Below are 24,316 nucleotides of genomic sequence, written 5' to 3'. Positions count from 1 at the left end.
TATCAAGTTCTTGTGTTATTCTTGAATAGTACATGTAGTTGTATCAACTTTTCTGTTTAAATTTGATGCAGGGTCACTTCAGAAGTGACTGTAATGAAGAACAAATGTATAGCTCCTATCTCCATTTTATGTATTTAAACAAAAAAATGGAAGGAAAATATATGAGATTACAGCCTTACTTATTTTGTAGTCTTCAGTTTACAATATAGATGTGTGCCTGCATGTTGTCAATCTCTCATGTTATGGTGTCTACATTTTATTCTTAATTGTTGTACCTTCTATAGTTGATTTTATCAAAAATTTTACTCTATATGTCTATTCTTTTCCCTAGTCCTTGAAGATTAGTCTATTTAGGTGATCAGACTAATCATTCATGACAAAATTATCTGTTTTATTTGCGTATTAATTTTCATCTCCTTTTCAAGCTGTACCCTATCAAGATTATTACTATAACAAGGATTAAGGAATGTTAGGCGAGAGACATATGCAAGTGGAGAATGTGAGACAGAGAGAGAGGGAGAAAGAGATTAAAATAAGGGGGGATGATAAAAGGTAAGATAGAGAACTGAATAAAGGAAGAGATGGAGAGGAGAATGTGTGGGAGAGAGGGTGCGAGTGAGAGAGAGAGAGAGAGAGAGAGAGAAGAGAGATATATATGAGAAACGGTTGGGGGAGAATATGATAAAAGGTAAGATAAAGAACGGAATAAAGGAAGAGATGTAGAGGAGAATGTGTGTGAGAGAGAAGAGAGATATATATGAGAAACGGTTGGGGGAGAATATGATAAAAGGTAAGCTTTGACGTTTCATTTAATTATTACTCTTAATCAGGCGCGTACGCAGGGGGGGGGGGGGGGGGTGTTTGGGGGTTAAACCCCCCCTTTGGTATTTTTACGTGTGTAAACCCCCCTAAAAAAAAACTAAACCCCCCCCCCCCCCGCGATATAAAGGAAGAGATGTAGAGGAGAATGTGTGGGAGAGAGAGAGGGATATGAGAAACGGTTGGGGAGAATATGATAAAAGGTAAGATAAAGACAGAATAAAGGAAGAGATGTAGAGGAGAATGTGTGGGAGAGAGAGAGAGAGAGACGTTGAAGTAAATGAACGCAGGGCCGCTAAAAACTCGTGATAAAAGAAAATAATGACCAAAACAATTAGAATTAAACCTTCCAAATTCGGTACGAATATAGTGTGGAGTAATTTCATTCTATCTGCACATCTTCAAAATAATGTCGGATATAGAGAATGAATATGTATTGCCCTATGGACCTTTGCTCTTTGCAAAATTTAGACAAGGAATGGGGAATGGGGGGGGGGGGGTGTGGTGAAGAGCGCCATTGACACTTCAAATCTCGAGGCTCATTGTGTCAATGGCGGTTTTGTTGTTTTGTTTTTTTGGGGGGCGGGGGTGGGGGGGGGGGGGGGTTATGGCGATTTGGAACAACGAGGGATCTTTCTTAAATTTGATATGGACTAGCTTTCAAGTCAAGTAGACATTTTCGTTCATGCAGGAGCTGGCTACGGATATCATTGGGCGAATAAGCTCTGCACACCCCCTCCTCGGTTGAGCCTATATCAGTGGTTTCTGTTTGTATAATCATTTGATATATGGTTCGATGTTTACACCAAATCAATTATCATATTCCATGCATGCTCAAAACAAACATAATACATTGTTATCTATATTACATGTTAGGTATATCTATGTAGGGCAGTATACATCGGTCATAATAAATAGACTGAACTATACCTTCTGGGTTAGAGCATGAACCTGAAGGTTAGAGCGTAATGTTGGAATCTGTACATTCATTCAAGACTATCATACATCCATTGGTAAGAACAACAAATCTTTAACTATTGGATTTGTAAATTAGGTTTGATAAGATTTTATAAACACGGATCGAGTTGATAATGTATAGAAAACAAAAATGTGTATTAAAATTATCATAAGAACTTATTTGGTTGTCACGCGGGTTGATGCGTTTTCTTTTCGAAGTATTGCAGTAAATCAAACTAATTTGCATTAATCGTTTTTTCCCCTGACATATAAAGCGCTACTATAATTATATTCTCTCTATAGAGCTCCTTCTCCCCCTCCTCTCTTTCTCCCTACATACCCCTACCCCCTCTCTCTCTCACCCACCCTCTCGCCAATGCTATATTTTATCTCTTTCCCTCTCTCACTTACTCATGCGCTTTTATTATGTCAAAGATTGATTATAGGTAGGATGAATGTTGTAAGGTTTATGGTTAGGGCTATAGGGTCAAGTATAGTGTTGGATTAGATGTTGGAATTCAGACTTTAGTGAGTATTACGAAGTGGCCGTAAAGTGCAGGAAAATATCCAACATTCATTCTCTCCTTCATTATTTTCTCGAATTCATTATCACTTTATAGCAAAGTTATACAATCTAATATGCCTGTCACTAAAGAAGAATACGGTCGCACTGCCAATAACCAGCTGGTTGATCAGTATACTTTGAGCAATGGGAACGGGATGGTAGCTAAGCTGATCAACTATGGAGCTGCTTTAACTGAGCTCTGGATACCTGATAAGATTGGAAAGAAAAGCGATGTCGTTCTGGGGTGGCTTGACATCAAAGGTACGTGTATCAACATTTGTTTTATTTTCATTTTTTCCTAATTTCTTAATTTTGTGACTATCTGATGATTAATTAGACGGTCAATAAAATCTCCAGACGTTGCAATTATGTGAGTCAGCAAAAATCTTCAAAGCCATGGGCACCATCCAAGGGTGCACTATAATATTCCCTCTAACATGCATGTATATCATTGTAAAATGTTCGGACTTAACTCCCAAAGTAAATACAGGTTGTAATTAATAATTATGTTACACAATTTCTTTAGAACATTCTTATTTACCAACAATATTCCGATTCGATGACCAGGACCAGGAACAGAACAGATTCGCGGATTCAGAAAATCTTGGATCAATTTAAGTGATCTCATACAATGAACAAGACACTATGGCTATACTGTACGGGCATTATTATTCGCCTGGTTTGGAGGGGGGGGGGAGGGGGGTTCTGTCTCTTATCCGAATCTATATTTACCGGCCATAAGTTTGTAAGAGGGCAAAGCGACCGAGCAAAATATTCATCATAAAGACACCCCTGGTTCGGACATTGGGTATCATTTATATTATGTGTATAGTGTGTAATTAAGTCTTAAAAAATAGTCAAGATTGGATGATAAGATATAAAAATGAAAGAATGAATTCTCACCTCAGCGCTCAAATAATAAGGCGATGGTTGCCTGAATATTTTAAAATTCCACTAGGGGTCAACATTTTAATTAACAAGTTTATTGATAATAAAACCAAAAAATAAAGAAACAAAAAAGAAAAAAGAAAAGAAAGAAAGATACGAGAAAGAAGGAAGTAAAAGGAGAATAGAAGAAGAAGAAGAAGAAGAAGAAGAAGAAGAAGAAGAAGAAGAAGACGGAGAAGAAGAAGGAAAACATGGTCTCACAAATTTTAAAAGCCCTCTTCAAATAGATTTGGAAAATCGTGTTTGGTGTTCATAATAGGATTAGACCTAACTTGCCTCATAAATTAAAGTGTTAATAAATAAAAATAGCTTCAAATTTTTAACCTATGTGGCAACATTTACGATTCTTTCCTTCCATTTAAGAACCCCTCATCATTTTTACTCAACCACATATTGATTCGGGATCGTACGGAAGCAAAATATAAAGGCATCCACGAGATGATCGAAAGGGAGGAAATTCAATAAGAATAGAACAATGGTAAATGCTTCATGAACAGAAAACACAGACCAGAGAGCCCTAGCCCCCGACATGACGTATTGTAATGTACAGTAAGTTGATTGGATGAAAGTTTTCGCGTTGCGCTAGTGCATTGTGACGTCTGTCATGTGATCTACTTGCAAATATTCGTCGCTGTTTTCATTATGTCTTAGGTTTATTTTATAAATACTCCGTATTTGGGACAATTTGTAGCTAGGTGGGGGGGGGGGGGGGGATGAGGCTGCAGCCCGCCACCCCCCCCCCGAGAACGTTAATGTTCCAACATCCATCATCTCATATTCGGACAGCGAATAAAAGGATAGGGAAATAGAGAAAGAAAGAAATAGAGAAAGAATGAGCAAGTGTTTTGGATCACCTTCATGCTGTACTGTGGCATTGCATGATGAACTATATAAACCAAGTAACAAAAAATTCCTTCCTTTCATTTTCAGGTGCTATATTCGAATACTTCTCCTCTTTTCCTTTAGCGGATCTTCTCTTTATTCATTCAGTTATTTATTTTTCTATATATTTATTTATTCATTTATCTATTCATGTGTTTTTTAGTTGTTTATTTTCTTTTCCTTTAGCGGATATTCTCTCTATTCATTAGTTTTTTTTTATTTATCTATATATTCATTTATTCATTTATAATTTACATATTCATTAATTAATTGATTAATCAATCATCTTAGTTTTCTAATCAATTAATTCATTAATTTACTTATTCATGTATATATTCATTCATTCACTCATTATCAATTGAATCATTTACTGCCTTTGTTAATTCTCTCCTCTCCTTCTAATCCTCCTTTGATCGTTACATCAGGTTATGAGACTAACGCGCCTAGCTTTGGCGTGACGATTGGTCGTGTAGTAAACCGAATAGCTAATGGTCAGTTCGCACTGGATGGTGTTCATTACCAGTTAGAGATCAACGATGGATCAAACCATATCCATGGCGGTGTCATCAACTTTTCACATGTAAGCATATAGGTCCCTTTTTGTACAATAACCATAAATGTATTCATGTTTTTATTTATTTATTTTATTCTGATATTTATACAGGGCAGCACAATATCACGAATTGTATGTCTTCCATGAGGCCTCTTTTTTTTTTAATGCAAAAAGAATCATGAATATAAACCTTAACAGTAAGCGAACAAAACCCAGAAGAAAATAATTAGATACAAATTACAAATCATTTGGTATATAAAACAAAATGCTATTGCATATTTGTAAAATCGTATTACATGTATGGACTGTAATCTGTATTAAAATCAGGTGAAATATAAGCATTAATTTTTAGACATTGTTACTTCGTACGATCATTACTATTATTATCATGTTCAAATATGAAACGAAAGATCTTTACGCAGATTGTCTCGATCAGATATAAATTATACAAAGATCTATAAATGCTTTAAAAAAAAATTAAACTATCAAATGACCATCTATACTCCTTCAATAGCTGGACACCAGAATATCATAAAAAGGAGATTGAGAGAAAGTCATCGCTTACGATGGTTAAACAACTTTAGATTAGATGACGTAATGTTACTTTTTCGCATTGCAGGTGTTTCTTAAAGCTAAGAATACCCCCCCCAAAAAAAAAAAAATAAAAAAAATAAATAAATAAATAAATAAATAAATAAATAAATAAATAAAATTTAAAAAAATGCTGGTGATCTAGTCGAGTTGTAGGAGTATCCACATGGCTAACATATTGTCCAAGGGAGAATAACCTAAGGCACGAAACTAAACAAAATGATATGTTCAGCAAGACCACACGAATTGTAACATAATGTCTATCGTAATTGTCATATTATTCGACTGAAAAGAATATTAAAGGTAATACAAAGTTTTGGTATGGGGTCACGAATTTGGTTCAAATGAACATATTGGAAGCATATGCGATTTTACAATATTCAATGATCGTTGTTGCGGTTGAAATCGAGTCTAAAGTGATGAAACTGTAAATAATAAATTCTTCATGTTGCATATATAGCTCCCTCTCAAGACTGATATTACTCTAGCTTTAAAACAATGTTTCTTGACTACAATCGATCGATTTGCTATTCCCGTTTGGAAACTATGTATCAGAACTGCATATTCTGAGATTTTCATGGTCGCAGTTACCATGAAATGGCCTTAGGCGCTATTAACGAAAGCAGAAGTGTTTTAGGGGCTAAACTTTCTAGTGCTTATAATACATCCACAAGGGCATCCAAATATATCAAAATTTTAAAGAATTACTCTCCATCCAATTTTCAAAATTTCCCAAAACTTTGAATTACCTAAGTAATATAATTGTAGTTTGGGTTGTTTCATGCACATTACAGCGACTTTGGGAGGGGCACATCGAGGATAATGGTGTATCTTTTAGCTATACGAGTCCCGATGGTGAGAATGGTTATCCAGGGGAAGTATCCGTTACCATCAACTACCAACTAGCAGACGATAACAAGATACTCATATCCTACGTTGCCAAGACCACCAAAGCCACACCCATCAATCTTACCAACCATTCGTACTTCAACCTCGGGGGTCACGTGAATTTTTGCTTGTTTGCTTTTTTTTTTTTTGGGGGGGGGGGGGGGGTAAAGTTGTTTGTAAAGATTTTTCTCCGCACTGAGAAAGGTGAAGATTTGTGAAATTCCCATCATAGTTGTCGGTCAATGTTTGAATCTGATGATTCTTTACATTTTCTTGTAAAACGTTGTTTTATTGAAAATTCAGACACCATAATATTGCCCAAAATTATGCAATCCTTTCATTTGCACCTAAGCGGCAGTTTTCATCACAAATGTCGCTCCAGACCACAGACTTAGAAAGTGCGAGCCAAATTAGCAATGTATGGATCAGTTTTCAAAACCTAATCAATTTATATGGTACATCCAGAGCCTTTCAATAGTATTCTAAGGATGTCGTTTCCTATTCAATTTGGTAAATCTTATTTGACATTTTTTGTATTTTTTTTTTCATGTAAAACAAGGACTCGGGCAGCGTTACAGATCATATTGTGGAGATAGACGCTGATAAGTACACACCCATGGTAATAGAGACAAGACTCCCATCAGGTTTGTTTATAATGTCAATAAATATATCTTCCTTTCGGTAATTTTGTTCTTGTAAAACGCATTTGTGGACCTTCTATGTTTAATATAATTATTACAGTATTATTTAACTTGAATCTGTGAAAATGAAACTGATTGATAAATGCATTAACCTATCTATTTTACAGTTTCGAAGAGCGATCGTGCAAAAAAAATGTTGTCAGTGTGTTGAAATGAAATTATTTGAATTACTTTTCATATTTAACACATGTATTAGTAAATGAAAATGCCAGAACATGCTTTAAATTTCAACTAGTGCTTAGATCGTTACCTTGGTTTTCCTAACATTTTGGATGGAACTTTATTCATACCTTTGAATGTTATTGTTAAATCATAACTTCAAAACGTGAGAAGTAATGTAGGGGTTGAATTTAGAAATTTGGTGTATACTTTTATCACTGGGAGGTTTTGATTTGGTACAAATTCTCATGTATACACTCCGCTCGGAAAAAAATAAACGGTTTGAGATATTTCTTTTATTGTCTCTGCCTATTACATGAACTGAAATGTATTAAAAAAAAGAACATTGCAACTTACCTAGCCACTGTTTTACCCAATTTCTATTATTACAATCGCATTCATTTATCTGTTTACATCAGGTGAGATAAGTTCGGTTGATGATACAGTGTTTGATCTGCGAAGTCCAACCAGAATCGGTGATAAGATCAACGAAGTACCAGGATTAGGATATGACCATAACTTCTGTGTGAAATCTTCAGAAAAACCTTGCGTCATGTTAGTAAAACAGTTATACCTATATTTCAAACTTTTCTGTTAAAATAGAAAGAACAATGATTAATATGTTGTATTAATATATCAATTATTTATTTATGATGTATGTTATTTTCTCTCGTTAATTTGTTTTATCATTAAGATCCCTGGGTAGAACAGCCATGCTGTAATGACGCAGCTGAGCATGGCGATCCTTCCTAACATATTGTTCACGTTATAATGTATCTTATTATTTACATGTTGTTATGTTATGTAAAACAAATCAATAAAATAAAATAAAATAAAATGAAATCAATAAAGTAAATACAAACAAATAAGAACAAATCCAACCCAATCCAATCTAATCCATCTGATTTAGTTAGAGTAAGACCAAGCCTAATACGAGCTTGATCAACTCATTTGTTCCTTGAAAGAAACTTCTAATAGAAAATGATAATCAATCAAAAGTATCGTTCATTCCATTGTAAAACGACAGATGGAGATAAAATAAGTAAAATACGATAAGTTTTCTTATAAACTCCAGATAAGAATGTTTTGTTTTCTTTGAGAGATGAAGGACAACGATGAAAGAAATCATTGGACATCTTTTTTAACCAAATATTTTATCCTTTTTCAATACACAAAATATTAGCAAATACATTCATTAAAATGAACATATAACGTACGAAGGGAAAGGAACTTTAAAGAACTGTAAACCACTATAGATGAGCTATGCACGAGGTGGATATGATGAGTTACATTAAAAAAATGAAAGAAGAATGACGGGCAGCTGTTTTTAGTTTCACCAGGTACCGTATATCGGTTGGTTTAATCCACATAGCTCGAGAAAACCAACAAAACCGAAAATGGGGGGGGGGGGGGGTGCTCGTAACTGACATCCCTGTTTTACAGCTAATTAACAAATGTAAAAAACTTGAATCAAAAGTCCACAATATTATTATGTTCTACATGTTTTCTGTAAGTTTCCATGGTGATTGGGTATTTACGACTGGAGGCTTTCTGTTTTCCTTTTCGTTTCCTATTTTTTTTGACGAAAATAATGCTTTCACAGTCATGGTGTTACCGAAAGCTTCTAATCGTAATTTAGTTAAAAATCTATGACAGCTGCAGGTATTATTATATGCTTTTATTAACCATAAATTACTCTTATATTTCCTGTACAGCGTCACACACAAGGAAAGTGGTCGCAAGATGGAGGTTTCTACGACCAAACCTGGTATTCAGTTCTATACTGCCAATTATCTGAATGATTCTACCGTGGGAAAGTGTGGCGCAATCTATCCTAAACACAGCGCTCTTTGTCTGGAATCTCAGTTCTATCCAAATGCAGTGAACCAGGTAAGTTAGTCTTCTTATTGAGATGGAAGATGGATGGACAATGCTTATGTCACTTATTCATTTCTATGTTGTGTCCTGCATCCATCATTTGATTCTTTTTCAGAGCAGTTGATCAATTAATTTTGCCTCTCGTAAATGAGTATCTCCCATTTATTGAACAAAATGTTTTGTTTCCATCACTTTTAATTTAATTACTCCTCTCTCTTTCTCTTATTCCATCTCCATTCACGTCATTGGTGTGCGTGTGTGTGTGTGTACACTTATTTATGTTATATGTTCGTATGTGTATTTTTCTTTTGTTTTCTGAACTTGATTTTTATATTACATGTATATGTTCATTGATTTTTAGTTTTGTATATTTCATTTATCTGTGATTGTATTGTTACATTTTGTTTTTAATGTGTGTAGACTCCTGTGAAAATCCACATTGGGACTGATCAGGGTGTTCCATCACACAAGTGCTTAATAAATAAATGAGTAAATGAAAAATGTCTTTTCTGTTTTAGTAATTTATTTCTCCCACTTTTCTTTCATCTTTCGCACCTTCACATTAAAAGATTTCCTATTTATCATAATACAAAATATTTCCATCGTTCTTTATTCTCTCTTTCATTGTGTTTCTCTCCTCTTCTCCATTTTTTCTCCCCACATATATTTCCTGTCTCATATTCATATGCTGCATGGCACATCACAGTTCTATCCATATCGCCGTCGCTTACACGATCTGTTTGTCTTTTATGTATACTCATTTTAGTTTTTTGTTAGTGTATCTGCTGAAACTCTATGCGTGTGAGTGTGTGTGCGCGCACTGGTTTGTTTGCATTTAAGAATATAAACTATTATCTTCCCCCAACTTCAGCCCAACTTTCCAAGTTGCATCTTACAGCCTGGTGACATGTACACACATCTGACTGCCTTTGCCTTTTCTTGGAACTAGAATAACACAGCATTCTGATGCAGGTATGATGATTGTATTTAGCAACGATGCAATATTCGTGAGGAATAATAACTGGTTCTGATGTTTGCTATGTTTACTTTCAGAATCAATGATAGATGATTATAAATGTTTTGTTGTTGCATATTTCTCCTCAACGGAAGTGGTAAAACTATGCACTTTAAATGTCATCCAAGGACTGATTTTAAGGCAACCCCGAACAATGAATTTGATAGTGGTATAAACAGGTCTGTTTTTGTGATAAAATAAAAGGTAGAATTTGTGAGTGATAGTTATTGGAAGAGTACCAGTATGCCAATCATATAGCTGAATATATAAAGAAATAAAATGTAGATATAAGAAAGCTATTTGCCTATAAACAGATATTTTTCAAATCATTAAACCTACTATTATGTTGATATCAATATATGTAGTAAATTTTAAAAAAATACTAATCAATAACAAATTTCGTGGAATGCAATAATTTGTATTTTTTATTCAAGAATAGATTTGGAAAAGATGATTTCAGATTTGATAACTCAATAAAATATATGACATAACAGGGATTTTATCTGCTAGAATTTCTAGTAATCAAGAATAGAACTATAACCTATGTACACATATATTGATTTGGAAAAGATGATTTCAGATTTTATAACTCAATAAAATATATATGATAAAACAGGATTTTATCTGCTAGAATTTCTAGTAATCTAAAGCAATTGAATGTAGTTCATTGTAAGCATTATCTTCTCTTCACTTTTATCTCACTGTTCTAAGATATGTTATAATGGTTGCATACATTTTCTCTGTAGATATCTTTTCCTGTAATTTAGTGAATTATCACATTACTTGTAGTTGATTTACTTTGGAACTGAAACATATCAAATACATGTATCTCCTAAAGATAGGAATACATTACAAATATTATTTACTGCTTTGAATTCATTTCATACCATCACAGAGATGGATGACAATAGGGACCATTGAAATGATGATTGCTAATAATAAACCTACTAACACAGATTTTCATGTGTTCTCTTTAATTGTTTGATCTCAACATCTTTCTCATCAAAATAAACCATTGCATTTTTGTTTAAACATTCATTTTTAAGATAATGGAATTGGTAAAATTCTTTTCTATTGTTGTTTCTGTAAGATCCAAGAACACATGCAAAAATTACATTCCCAAACTCTGGCCTAAAAAAAGTACAACAGCCAACTTCAACTAAGAATCTAAAACATGTATTAAGTAATCTAATTTGGAAGAATTAAAACCACATCTTCGTGTAAAACAAATTTCTATATCTCTATATGATTTGGCATTAAGTCATTGCTTGAGTCGAGTCCAGTAATCTTTGAATGAAAACTGCACTCATGCAATGTTGTATACCTTCTGACATATAAAGGTTAAAGGTGACTGGTTTGACTGTGAATGCACAATCATTATCCTACTATTTCAATGTTTAAAATAAAATACCACGTTATAACATGTATACAGAGTAAAGTACTGCTGTAAGATATGAAATTTGTAACAATAATTATTGCTGTTTATATAATTTGGTTTCTCTCTCTCTCTCTCTCTCTCTTTCTTCTCATGAGTTGTTACTGTTTATTCAGTTCACTATATCTGAATGCATTCGTGATGTGACTCAGAATTCTTTTCATAATGTCTAGTTCTACGAGCTGCTGAGAGTCAGAAGGATGTTTACTCATACTGTAAACACAGTCTTTAATACTCCTCTCAAACTTATCACACAATAACATGTTTTGTTTATGTTTACATTGCATGAAACACAAATGGAAAGCAAATTTCTGTACTAGAAATAAAATAATATTGTATCCTGAATCTTAAATCCAACAGAAGCATTTCATTTCACTGAGTTAATTCAATTTCAATAAATCAGAGTTGCTATAACACACAAATAATTACATTTCTCGTCAATGAAAAACGTTGCGATGCAGGCAATATCATGGCCAAAAAAATCTTTTTGGCAAACTGTTAAAGGTAATACAAAGTTTTAAAATTTTCATAAATTTGGATGCCCCTGAGGATGTATCATAAAAGCACCAGAAAATTTAGCCCCTAAAACACTTCTGCTTTTGAGAAAAATTCAATATCAAAATTTAGCGGTGCTCCCGGTAATTTTTGATAAATTACAAATAGCCCCTATAGTATACGGCCATCCAATGGTAGCTGCGACATGAAAACCACAGAATATGCAGTTGTGATAAATAATTTCCAAAGGGGAACAGCCAATCAATCTATTTTTGTCAAGAAAAATTGTTTTAAAGCTAAATTAATAACTTGACCTTGAGAGGGAGCTATACAACATAAAGAGTTTATGATTTACAATTTCATCACTTTAGACTCAATTTCAACCGCGACAACGATCACTAAATATTGTAGGATCGCATATGCTTCCAACATGTTCATTTGAACCAAATTCATGTCCCCCATACCAAAACCTTTGTATTACCCAACTATATATTACTGTTAAGTCTGGACAAATTCTTCAAATGTTGCAGAAACTGGAAGATTGTCTACATGCCATTCGCTCCTGGTTGACTGAAAACTTTCTTCTCTTGAACGGCAACAAGATGGAAGTGCTCCACCTGTTTTCTCACCGAAGAAGAAATACAATAGAACTCCCTCCGATTCAAATAACAAATGGTTCTGTAAATTCCTCCAAAACAGTTGTTAACTTAGGTGTCACGTTTGATCAAAACCTTTCAATGCGCCCCCATGTAAATAGTATCTGTCGTTATAGACCGGAAATTCTTACAGAATACATGTATCACCGTGATGAAGAATATATCAACAGATCCTTACGGATAAGATTCCTGATGACCTTTATGTGAAAGTACAATGCATTACATTATCATAATAATTAAAGAATTAGCCAATATGAGTACACAGAAACCGGTTGTAATTGTTATTAAACAATTAAAAAGAGAGTTAGATTTGTTCAAATTCAGATCGCTTCTGTTCTATTCATTTCATATTTCACATTTGACGTTCCACATTGTCGGTTTTATTGACCAGAAATAAAATGATAGTAACAATACAATTTTTTTTTTATACAAATAAGTTCATATAATATATAAAATCACTTTTATTTGTTTGCAGTTACTTGTTTAAGGACTTAAAGCCTATCTGCACTAGTTTGGCCAGGAGGAATTAGACCTCCCTGCATGGTCACAGACAGGTGGTTATCTCATCAAATCAGCTTTCAATTAACATAAGAAAAAGGGGATCTTCGCGTTTTTCCACGGGATATTCCTGACAGGTTTTACCATAGGGTTTGTTGTTTGCTATATAGAGCGCGCACGTAGCTACAAGTAGTGCAGTCCTGCTTAGATGAATGAAGAAGCCTGAGGTGAAAGCATAGCTTGTTGGTTGTAGCTTGTATATCGTAGCCTCTTGGTTGTACCCATTTTATGGTTATCCTATTTGCATCACCATGAACCCTCTTTATAAGATTATGTAAAATGGTGAGGATTCAGAAGCCATCAAACTTTGCCTATCCTTAAGCTTCAACTGTGATTGAAATAAGTTTCTGTTTTTAATATATGTAACTTGATAGTATACTAAGTGCTTGTAGTAAGTGCAAATGCTTTGCTTAGGTCAAAGTACTTTCGAAGAGGCTTCAGAGAATTAAAAATTTGCCCCGAAAAAAAAATCGACCTTCTCCATATGCGTCAACATAATTATAAAGTTATTAATTAAAAGTATCGAGACATGGCATTATTGGCATAAGCAGTAATAAGTTTATGATACTATATTCCATGTATTTTAACTTTAGATATCCTTCAATAATTTCATTTCTGTAAATCTATCGTTTTGTATTTTGATTCCTACCCAATACTTGCTTCCATCTAAAAGTATCGAGACAGGATATCTATATTCCATGTATGTTAACTTTAGATATCCTTCAGTTAGTATAATTAGTTATTCGGGTAGCCTGGTTATCGCCACACTCGACGGCCCGAATTCACAAAGCAAGGTTTGAGCTCAGACCAAGGTTTGAGCTCAAACCTCCTTTTGTTTCGCCAAACCTCCTTTTGTTCTTTACAAACCAGGTTTGTAAAAAATGCGTAAAACGCGTCATATGACGTACGAAAACCAAGGTTTGTCGACAAACCTCCTTTGTGAATTCGGGCCGACAAGTTTCATTTTGAAGTCCGCAGTAGTCTGCCATCACGTGGTCTGATGAGGGTCATCTTCTGACGTGTTACGTACGTTGTTGCTTGACGGCCAAACCACATAGTAGCCTACTAGCGTTATCTTCACAACCCCCACTAGTATTGAAACATAAGAATACCAGAAATAAAATGTATATAATGATGGTTTTGCTTTGATTTCATGTGATGATTATTCATTCCATATACATCAACATATTTCCATGTACTATCTTATGAATTTGGATGAATGATGATGACACGGCATATACAGAAAAGGGGTCGTCCTATAAAGCACAAGCTCGAAGTGACCTCCTCTCGAAATGAAATTATTTATTTATTTATTTATTTCTGATATTTAGACAGGGTGACTCATTATCACCAATAATGCTGGTCTTCCATGAGGCCCTGTTAAACATAACGATTTACATTATAGTTTAACAAATATATATATGATTATAATATAGGATTTCTCGGTCACTTTCGTAAGTTGGCCACACAAATTCATTTTATGTTCATTCAATTTCGCCGATTCTGTCACCGCAGCTGTTATTTTTCGTTCAAATTCGTTTTTTTTAGCATTTAAATTCCTAAAACGATCATTCAAAAACATTTCTTTTTCATTTGATTTAAAACGTTTTTCTTTTTCGTACAATTTTCATTCAATTTAAAGGAAACCAAAACCTTCATACTAAGTTACTTTTATTGTAAAGTTTAAAAGATTTGAATAAAATCAGTGAAAATTTGAACAAAATCGGGCAAGGAATAAGGAAGTAAGAGCTTTTTGAAATGACTAGTCACTAGAGGGCGGTATTCAATTTGATGACATCATCTGTGAACAACTCTCCATGCCTTTTGTACATAAAATTTCACAATTTTTTTGTTTTCTTCGTATTTATTTGTGTTCTTGATCCGACCTCATAACATGTGAAGTAGAATATCATTTTGCATTCTATATCTTGCTTTCGGGGGAGTACATTATCTCAATCACAAGAAAGAAGGAAAAAAATGAAATTTGATGTACAAAAGGCATGGAGAGTTGTCCACAGATGATGTCATCAAATTGAATACCGCCCTCTAGTGACTAGTCATTTCAAAAAGCTCTTACTTCCTTATTCCTTGCCCGATTTTGTTCAAATTGTCACTGATATTTTTCAAATATCTTAAACTTTACAATAAAAGTAACTTAGTATGAAGGTTTTGGTTTCCTTTAAAGCGAGACGATTCGCGATTACGTAATAGAGTCTTCCGTGAATTCGAATTCGTTTCTTTGCATACAGTTTCACACGTTTTGCAGACAAATTAAACATGTAAATCTTACCAAGTATGATCATAATTATATAGAACCCCGCAAGCTTAGTTCCATGCTAAATCCATTTCAAATTGTATAGGTTGGTAAGCAACAAACATGTTATTTGTCCTCACTATGGGTGTATACCCAATAAATCACCACTATTTAGCAACTAAACGATCATGTGTTAAGTAAATAAAACCTAGCCACATCAATATAGAATAAGCACGGAACTAAGCAAGAGTGTCTTTTTATGAATATGCAATGGTATAAGTGCATGCAAAGTGTGTGTTTACAGACTACTGTTGTATTTATTGGAGTGGCGTACCATAATGGTGGGGGGGGGGGTATCAATACTCTATACATTGATTCATTTGTAATGTTTTGTTTTGTTTTGTTTTTGATAATTTATTCGATGTTCGTAATCTCTTTGAAGCCATTTATATTTGTGTAAATTATATTTAGTCTGTATTAAACATGTTAAGATCAATCTATGAGTATCAGTTCAATCACAATCATAATCACCGTCATCAAAATCTGAATCACCATCACACTGAATCACAATCACGATCGTGATCACAGTCACAATTACCATTTAAGTCACAAGAATGACATGTTATATAACTCATTTGTTTAATTTAGATGAGAAACATGTACATATACCATGAATACCAAAGGTTTGTAAAGATAGGCGAATATGAATGAAAACTTTGTTATTCAGAATGACCCAAAGTGAAATTGAATGGTACGGACGTCCGATTTGCCATTGCTGACGAAAATGAATGCTAACTGCGGATTTGTAAGCGGTTGTTAAATTGAATGAAACCAGTGCTAAATCCATTGACCGAATAAGTAAATCAAATGAAAAAAGTGTTATTTTGAATGAAATTTACACGCCGGCAGCTTTATTTCGCGAATTTGAATGAACTTTGTATCAAAACGAATGAAAAGCTTACGAAAGTGACCGAGAAATCCTATATTGATAACAAAATCTTGAACATAAATATATAACAGCAATAAACAATAAGTAAAAACATGTTTAAACATATATACAAATTATTTGGTATCCTCATAATAAAAGAATGGTTTGTTTGTTTTGTTTTGCTTTGCTTTTCGTTCAAGAAAACGTTGTTGCATAGTTATAATATTTTAATTTAACATTATAGCTTAGACAGTAATTAGTTTTAAAATCCGATGAAAAGTAAGTATTAGCATATTTTGGTAAGTATTAGCCTAGACCTAAAAAAAAAGCAACATTTGCCTAGAGAGTTCAATTGTTATAAACATATTTACAACAACAAAATATATTACAGGATAGTAAATTACTGGATAATATGAAAAAAAATAATGCATGTAATCTAGTATAGCAATTGAATGTACATTAAACATACAAATGTATTTATAGCTGACAACACATTATATGAAATCATTCTTTACGTTTGAAAAGCATTATATCGTCCTACATTCATTGCTTAGAAAATTTTACCTCATTGGGAATCGATAATGCAAGATTGTTTGAACATGTATTTAAAGGTGTTCACAGAGCTTGCCATTCTCAATGATCTGTTACTGATTCCATGCTATAATTGAATAGGGGGCTATGTTTTTAAAGCATTCTGTTTTATACTTTGGCACAGAAAGTACACCTTCAACTGCCTGCCTGGTATTATGCTGATGAATGTCACTTACTTTAATTAAACTTTCTTGTAAATAGGATGGCGCCAAATGATGTGTGCATTTGTAAATCATACAAACACGCTGAAATTCAAAACGTTTCTCAATTGGCATCCATTACAGATTGCTAATCAATTCACTGGATATGGAGTCTCGTAACTTTTGTTTGAAATTATTCTAGCAGCTCGTTTTTTAACTTTCCTGAGTTTATCCGTTTGTTCCTGATACCGATTTGACCACACAGAGAAACAATAATCAAAGTGAGGCAATACGAGTGCATTATACAGCAACTTTAAAGATGTTTTTGGTAAATAGTCCTATAGCTCGTTGTATTACCCTAACATTTCTTTGCGTTACTTTTGTTACTTTGTCAACGTGCTTGGACCAATTCAATTCAATTCAATTCTTCATCAATACATACAATATGAAGCGATGCATGCACAAGTTGGTTAGGAAGGAAGCAAGATTTTTTGTTAAATAACATATAAAGAGAAGGGACATAGAGGATCGGAGAGGGAGAAAAAGTTAAATTCATGATAGTATTAGGAGGAGTACATATATATCAAGTAAAGTTGTGCATGTATGAATAATCACCTTTTGACAGCTATTATTCATGACAATTATAGGGACATTCTTAAAATAAATTATAAGTTGAAAATGAGCTTCCAGAGCTTAAAATTCATGTAGGTCAGATATCTAATGAGTAAATAGTTCACAATCGTTTATATAGAACCGATTTTTTTAAACATTTAAATTCCATTTAGAAAGGCGATGAATTCATACGTGTCTGCATTCGAAGAAGAGAGAAATTGAAGTAAAATGCCAGAATATCGTTTATTAAAACCAAAATTAGATTTGAATTTTACCACTATTTGCAAGCAATTTGATATCGATAAATACTTTTATTCAAAAAGGCACTGCAAGCATAATATTTCAGGCAGGGAAGATTTGAAATATATATATATATATATGATGTCACTATCATGACCACGGTAACAGACATAGGAAGAGGGGACACATATAGGCCTACACTCCGAACCTACAGTATCATCCATCATAATGACATCATTTCTTTAAGAAATTGTATTTGTTGTTGTTTTTATTACAGAATTAAGAATAAACATGCAGTTTGATTAAGAAAAAATGCAAGCCACAAATAGCATTATTCATCTTAAACACGTTCTGAAGAAAGCACTGTGATTCGTAAGTATTTCTTTCCAATAAACACTCGTATAGTATTCAAACTCATGGTTATTGCTATATTTTAAGAAGCATGTTTTATGTATCTATTTTTTGCCACAGTCGAAAGTGTACTTTATGTTTGCTAGTAGATAGAGCAGTGTAATTCGTTGAAAATTCCTTCCAATATAATCTCTTATATTCAAAATCACGGATATTGCAATATTAGAGGGCGCTGCTCAGTGGCGACCAGTTGGCTTTCTTGTTTTTGTAGTAAAAAGTGAGTTAATTTACTGTTTTTGTACGTTCACGTGTCGTCTTGTTTTTCGTTATCATCTTTAATATGTCTGTACACGTCTGGTTTGTGTCATGGATTACTGCTATCGTGATAACTATACTTATATCGCCCAAATGTTATTGTTATGGTCATGGAAACCGGATTTCATATGAACCCAAGTTCATGTATGAGCTCAACACAGTGGATTCTCCGGGGTTCCAACCGCCTGATTTACCGGCCTGGGTGCCCCTGCGAGGAGACCAAGATGAAAACGTCAGTTGTGCACCGAACCATAGCCGACGTAAACGAGGGAAGAAAGGTGGCGTTAGACAACGCGTGCGTCGCCGTGGCAACAAGCCCCCATTACCGACTATCACTATGGCGAATCTCAGATCTATTCCTAACAAAATCGATGAGATAAGAGGCCTAGCAGGATACAATTGTGATTTTAGGGAGTCTTGTTTATTATGCTTCACCGAAACATGGCTCACTCCATCTATCCCGAGCGACGCTATCGACATCGACGGTTTTCAGCTCATCCGATTGGATAGATCACAGGCAACGACACAGAAGTCGAAAGGCGGCGGGGTATGTATCTACATGAATGAAAAGTGGTGTAGAAACTTTACTATCAGATCTCAAGTATGCGAACGAAATATTGAACTTCTATGTTTATCATTCCGGCCATTCTATCTCCCACGTGAATTCGGACAAGTCCATATCCTGCTTGTATATGTCCCTCCCGATGGAGATGCAGAGAGCGCATCAGCTACGATTGCGGACACGGTCAACTCCCTAGCAACGGCATCCCCTGACGCACCAATCATGGTGTTAGGGGACTTCAACCACTGTCGCCTGGAGAATACCCTACCGAACTATCATCAAGTTGTCGACTGCGCAACACGAGGAAACAACGTCCTGGATCGATGTTACTGCTCTATACGGGACGCTTATAAGGCAAACGTACGTCATAGTATTGGCAAGTCAGATCACCTTACCGTGCATCTTTTACCAAAATATAGGCAATTGATCAAAAGGGAGAAGGTTCAGATAAAGAAAATCAAAGTGTGGGACAAAGTTGCGTCTGAAAACCTTCAGACATGTTATGACATCACAGATTGGGATCTACTTATTTCTAGCGCTTCAAACTTGGATGAAGCAGTCGAAATTGTCAACGGTTATATCTTGTTCTGTAAAGATTTACACATTAAGGATAAAGAAATAAAGGTTTTCCCAAACCAAAAACCATGGGTCAGGAAGAATTTGAAGGATTTGTTTGTGCAAAGAAACAGAGCTTTCTCACACCAGAATGATGATGAACTCAGGGACATTAATCTTAGCATTCAGAAAGAAATTGTTGATGCGAAAGGAAAATATAGAGAACAATTAGAGAGTAAATTCAGATCTAATAATCCACGTGAAGGTTGGAAGTGTATGCAAACGATGACAGGTTATAAAAAGAAGCAGAAATCTCCACCAGTGTCAGAATCTAGCTCTGTTTATGATACAGCCAATGAATTTAATACGTTTTATGCAAGATTTGATGACAAATGTTTTGATGCCGAAAGTAATAGGATTGTAAATACTTTGAAACAGTTCAATGATACACCCACTGTATGTCAGTACAATGATGTTGTCAGATACTTCAAAAAGACTAATCCAAGAAAATCTATGGGACCGGACAGTATCTGTGGGAAAGTACTCAAAACATGTGCCTGGCAATTAGCCACCCCTTTTGTCACTCTTTTCCAAGAATCTCTGAACCAAAACCATGTCCCATTGTGCTGGAAATCATCGACAATAATACCAGCAGCCAAAACACTCCAAGCATCTGAACCCAATGACTATCGGCCAATATCCCTCACCTCATTGGTGATGAAATGTTTTGAACGCATTATTCTTCAGAAGCACATTCTCCCACAGATACTGCCTGAAATAGATCCTCTACAATTTGCCTACCAACCACGCAAATCTGTTAATGATGCTGTGTTATTGTTAATTCACTTGGTTGCACAGCATATTGACACATTGGGTCGTTATGTTCGTACAACATTCGTCGATTTTTCATCGGCTTTCAACACAATACAGCCCCATCTCTTGATGAATAAGCTTACCGCTATGAATGTAAAACCCTCTCTAATACTCTGGTTTCATGATTTTCTAACAGGCAGAATTCAAAGGGTAAAATTGCATAATGTTCTGTCTGATTACGTTACTACGAGTACAGGTTCCCCCCAGGGTTGTGTGCTGTCAGCACCATTATTTATCATGTATACAAACGATTGTATCTCGTCAAATGATAATGTCTCAGTTGTCAAATATGCTGATGACACAGCTATCATTGGCATGATCAAAGGCAACGATGAACGCCAATATCGGGAGGAGCTATTCTTGTTTGAGAATTGGTGTGAAGAAAATTTCTTGGTACTAAACATAGCTAAAACGAAAGAGATGACTTTCGATTTTCGTACAAACAAAGGTCAAGCAAATCCAATCATGCTTAAAGGAGAGGATATACAGAGTGTCAAGAGTTTTAAGTACCTTGGTACAATAATTGATAACGAACTCTCATGGAAAGACCAATGCCAATCTCTGTATGCAAAGGCTCAACAACGAATGTACTTCCTACGAAAACTGAATTCGTTCCATGTAGACAGAACCATTCTGATGTTATTCTACAAGTCAGTAATAGAAAGTGTAATGCTTTTTAGTTGTGCGGTTTGGTACGGTGGGTGCAGAAAGGATAACCTTAAGAAACTGCAGAGAATATCCAATCATGCTAGCAAGATGACTGGCGAAGTGACAGATCTGAAACAGGAATGCGTGTGTACAATACTGAAACAGGTATCCCAGATTTTGGAAAATGCTAACCACCCCCTTCATCACTGCTATACCCTAATGCGATCGGGGAAGCGGTACAGATCAATGAAGGCTCGAACCTCACGATTCCTTAATTCCTTTGTCCCGCTTTCCATTCGTAAATACAATGAACAACTCCAGTCAATTTGAATAAGCCTGTATCTTGCCACTTCGCTAGTCATCAATTTGCATTGTACCCTTTCCTTTCCTTTCCTTTCCTTTTCAACCGAATGTACCAGTATCACGAGCAAATAAATAATTAATACCCTATGATGCCATATGTTATTCCAAGTTGTAGTTATATACCGTTTAATTTATGAAGGAAAGAAAGAAGAAAGGATTCAGCTATAAAACCGTGACAAAGAATGATACATGCAATAAATACTGTTGATGATGATGATAATAATAATAATAATAATAATAATAGTAACAATAATAATTATGATAACGATAATAATGATGATGATAATAATGACAACAATAATAATAATAAAATATAACAACAATACTACTTCCAAATTCTACGCAATCGTACATTTTCAATAGTGTTGGAAGTCCTTTTATTTATCTATTTTACTTTTCTTATATAATTCCACTATGTAAAAACGACTTAATGTTTTCATATGAATTTGTCATTGTACATGTTTCCATATGAATTTGTCATTGTACATGTTTCCATATGAATTTGTAATTTGTCATTGTACATTTGCTACTGTATATTATCTATTCGCGTATATTATTTTCTATTGTATATTGTTCATGTGCCTATGTAACGCCAACAAATGAATTTCCAAATGGACCAATAAAATTAATCTGAATCTGAATCTGAATCTGAATCTGAATGTTTTATCTTATCTACTTTTCGCCACGGTTCTACAGTAGAGTTGTTTTGCTGAGATGCATGCTACATGATCCTTTGAGAATACCCTTTAAGTAGTATAGATTAGATGTGGGAAATATTTCGTCCTAGCATCAGAAATTAACGTCATATCGCTTTTTAAAAAAAGAGGACGAAGTAGAATGAACGTTTAAAAGAATTTCCAATTCGGTTAAATAAAATTTGGAGTGGACTATTAGGCTATTATTATTATTATTATTATTATTATTATTATTATTTATTACATCATGTTCATGAAGAAAACGTACTTTTTCATTAAAAATGTTCATATAGTTGTGAAAAGTCTTTTTATGTATGTTTGTTATATTTCAGTTGTAGGATGTCATTACACAGATCAAGAGCAAACCTATCGCTAGACGTAATCATTTAAGTCAGTCCTGAATAAACACATTAAAGACAGCTTACATGATGTGTATTGTTTATTCTTGGGCGGAGTTAAATATGGATATTAAAAACAGCCTACTTTGAATCGATGGAATGCCAGAAAGAGGGAGAGGAATCAATCGAAGGATGGGCATGTAACCCATTGGTATATCTTACCACACCATGCTTCACGGTGACAGTCAGCTTGCCTTCACTGTTTACCTCAGAAATCAGTGGATCCAGATCCGTGTTGGTACCACACGTATCCAACCTATAGTAATAAAACAGTACATTTCGGGGGCACAATTCATGATCTTCTGGACTATTAACCTGACGTACGATACTCTCTTAAAAAACAATCAGAGATGTATGCTATATGATGTGAGAATAGATGACAATTTAATACACATCGGACCTTGCATAATTTTGCTCTGCATTTGTATTGCATGACTGCAAACCATGGTATCATAACTGTGTATGCAGGATACAGCAAGTCTGTGAACATCATGATGAATAAAATAAATAAAGTATTGAATTTAGATTTATCATTAAGAAAGTGATATTAGTATAAATAAATAAAAGCTTTATTGCACATTTTGCAAACATTAATCCCAATATTGACTCAAAGACGTGTTCATCTTTTCCATTGGCTTTCAAAACGTTGCATTAAACACTGGATTTATACAGATTAATTATTTCCAACGATATTGAAATGAAAATATGTATTTTCATTTCTTTATGTTGTCTTTGAAAATGTTGTCATTATGCTCACTATCTAAAATACATCATTATAAGAGAAAAAACCATTTGAATTAAGTATTTAAATGCATATTTTCTAATAAGACAATTATATGAAATGTTTCATATTACATAGTTTTACTGCTTTGCAATACTTACTCTATGCTTGTCAGGTGTCCAAGAGTCTTCATGAGTTGTATGATCTCAACTGCCTTCTTGTTGAACAGGGCAATTTCGCTAATGGACAGTTTGGTGAGTAGGGGACATGATGTTTTAACCGCCTTGCAAATTGACACGGGATCATTCAGTGTAGCATACGATACATACGACAGGTCTCCCTGGATGCGAAGGTGAGTTAGATAATGGAACGGAGAGCAGGCCATTGAGACGATATCTGATGAGACATTCTCCTTGTTTGACCAGCCCAGCTTGAGAGTTTTCACTCGGGGACATGAAGTATGAAGTCCACTTTTCCACAGACTGGTCACATGCTTACCATCCACAGATAGCTCATCTACTGACTCAGAGGTTATTTGACGAGTCTACATGAAACGTCAATGCATAAAGGCTAACTTTATGATTTGAATGGAAACCAACGCTAATGTAAAAAAGTATATTACATAACCTGACTCATTATTGTTTTAATATAGTACTTTTACTGTTCATATCGTGCTTGGTAAATATTCCACAAATGTACAATAAAAAAGGGTTTTCGTCAGTTCAAAGTATATAAGAAGAAAATAATAAACAAACGCGTAGTTTTGTGGAAAATGGTACAAAGAATACAACATCTGTGAACTTTTGGATACCCAGATTATAAATGATTTAGAGAATCTTCCATTGACATTATAGGCATATTCGATGCCGATCCGGATGAACTATAATAACCGATTTATTTTCAAAATAATTAAGATTACCTCTCTGTTTTTCATTTTAATGATACGGCAGATTATATTCCATTAGGCCTA

At 34.4% G+C, this 24,316-nt stretch overlaps 2 protein-coding genes across 2 annotated transcripts; both read left to right on the top strand.

The window, feature by feature from the left end:
* The first annotated feature begins 2,390 nt into the window (after positions 1-2,390).
* LOC115929470 (aldose 1-epimerase-like) lies at positions 2,391-4,763 on the top strand. Its single transcript, XM_030998452.1, has 2 exons — positions 2,391-2,602; positions 4,486-4,763. The coding sequence occupies exons 1-2, from the start codon at positions 2,416-2,418 to the stop codon at positions 4,761-4,763; spliced, it is 465 nt and encodes a 154-aa protein (XP_030854312.1). The 5' UTR covers positions 2,391-2,415.
* An 808-nt stretch (positions 4,764-5,571) lies between these two features.
* On the top strand, positions 5,572-23,608 carry LOC585847 (aldose 1-epimerase-like). The gene is made up of 7 exons (XM_030998450.1): positions 5,572-5,580; positions 6,110-6,319; positions 6,763-6,847; positions 7,483-7,618; positions 8,779-8,957; positions 19,242-19,453; positions 23,522-23,608. Exons 1-7 carry the CDS (start codon positions 5,572-5,574, stop codon positions 23,606-23,608), a joined length of 918 nt encoding a protein of 305 aa, XP_030854310.1.
* The last annotated feature ends 708 nt before the right edge of the window (positions 23,609-24,316 follow it).

Source organism: Strongylocentrotus purpuratus, unplaced genomic scaffold (assembly GCF_000002235.5).
Source record: "Strongylocentrotus purpuratus isolate Spur 01 unplaced genomic scaffold, Spur_5.0 spur5_scaffold_5, whole genome shotgun sequence".
NCBI classification, from domain to species: Eukaryota; Metazoa; Echinodermata; class Echinoidea; order Camarodonta; family Strongylocentrotidae; genus Strongylocentrotus; species Strongylocentrotus purpuratus.
The sequence above is the reverse complement of the archived record's forward strand: the minus strand, read 5'-3'. Positions and strand labels throughout refer to the sequence as shown.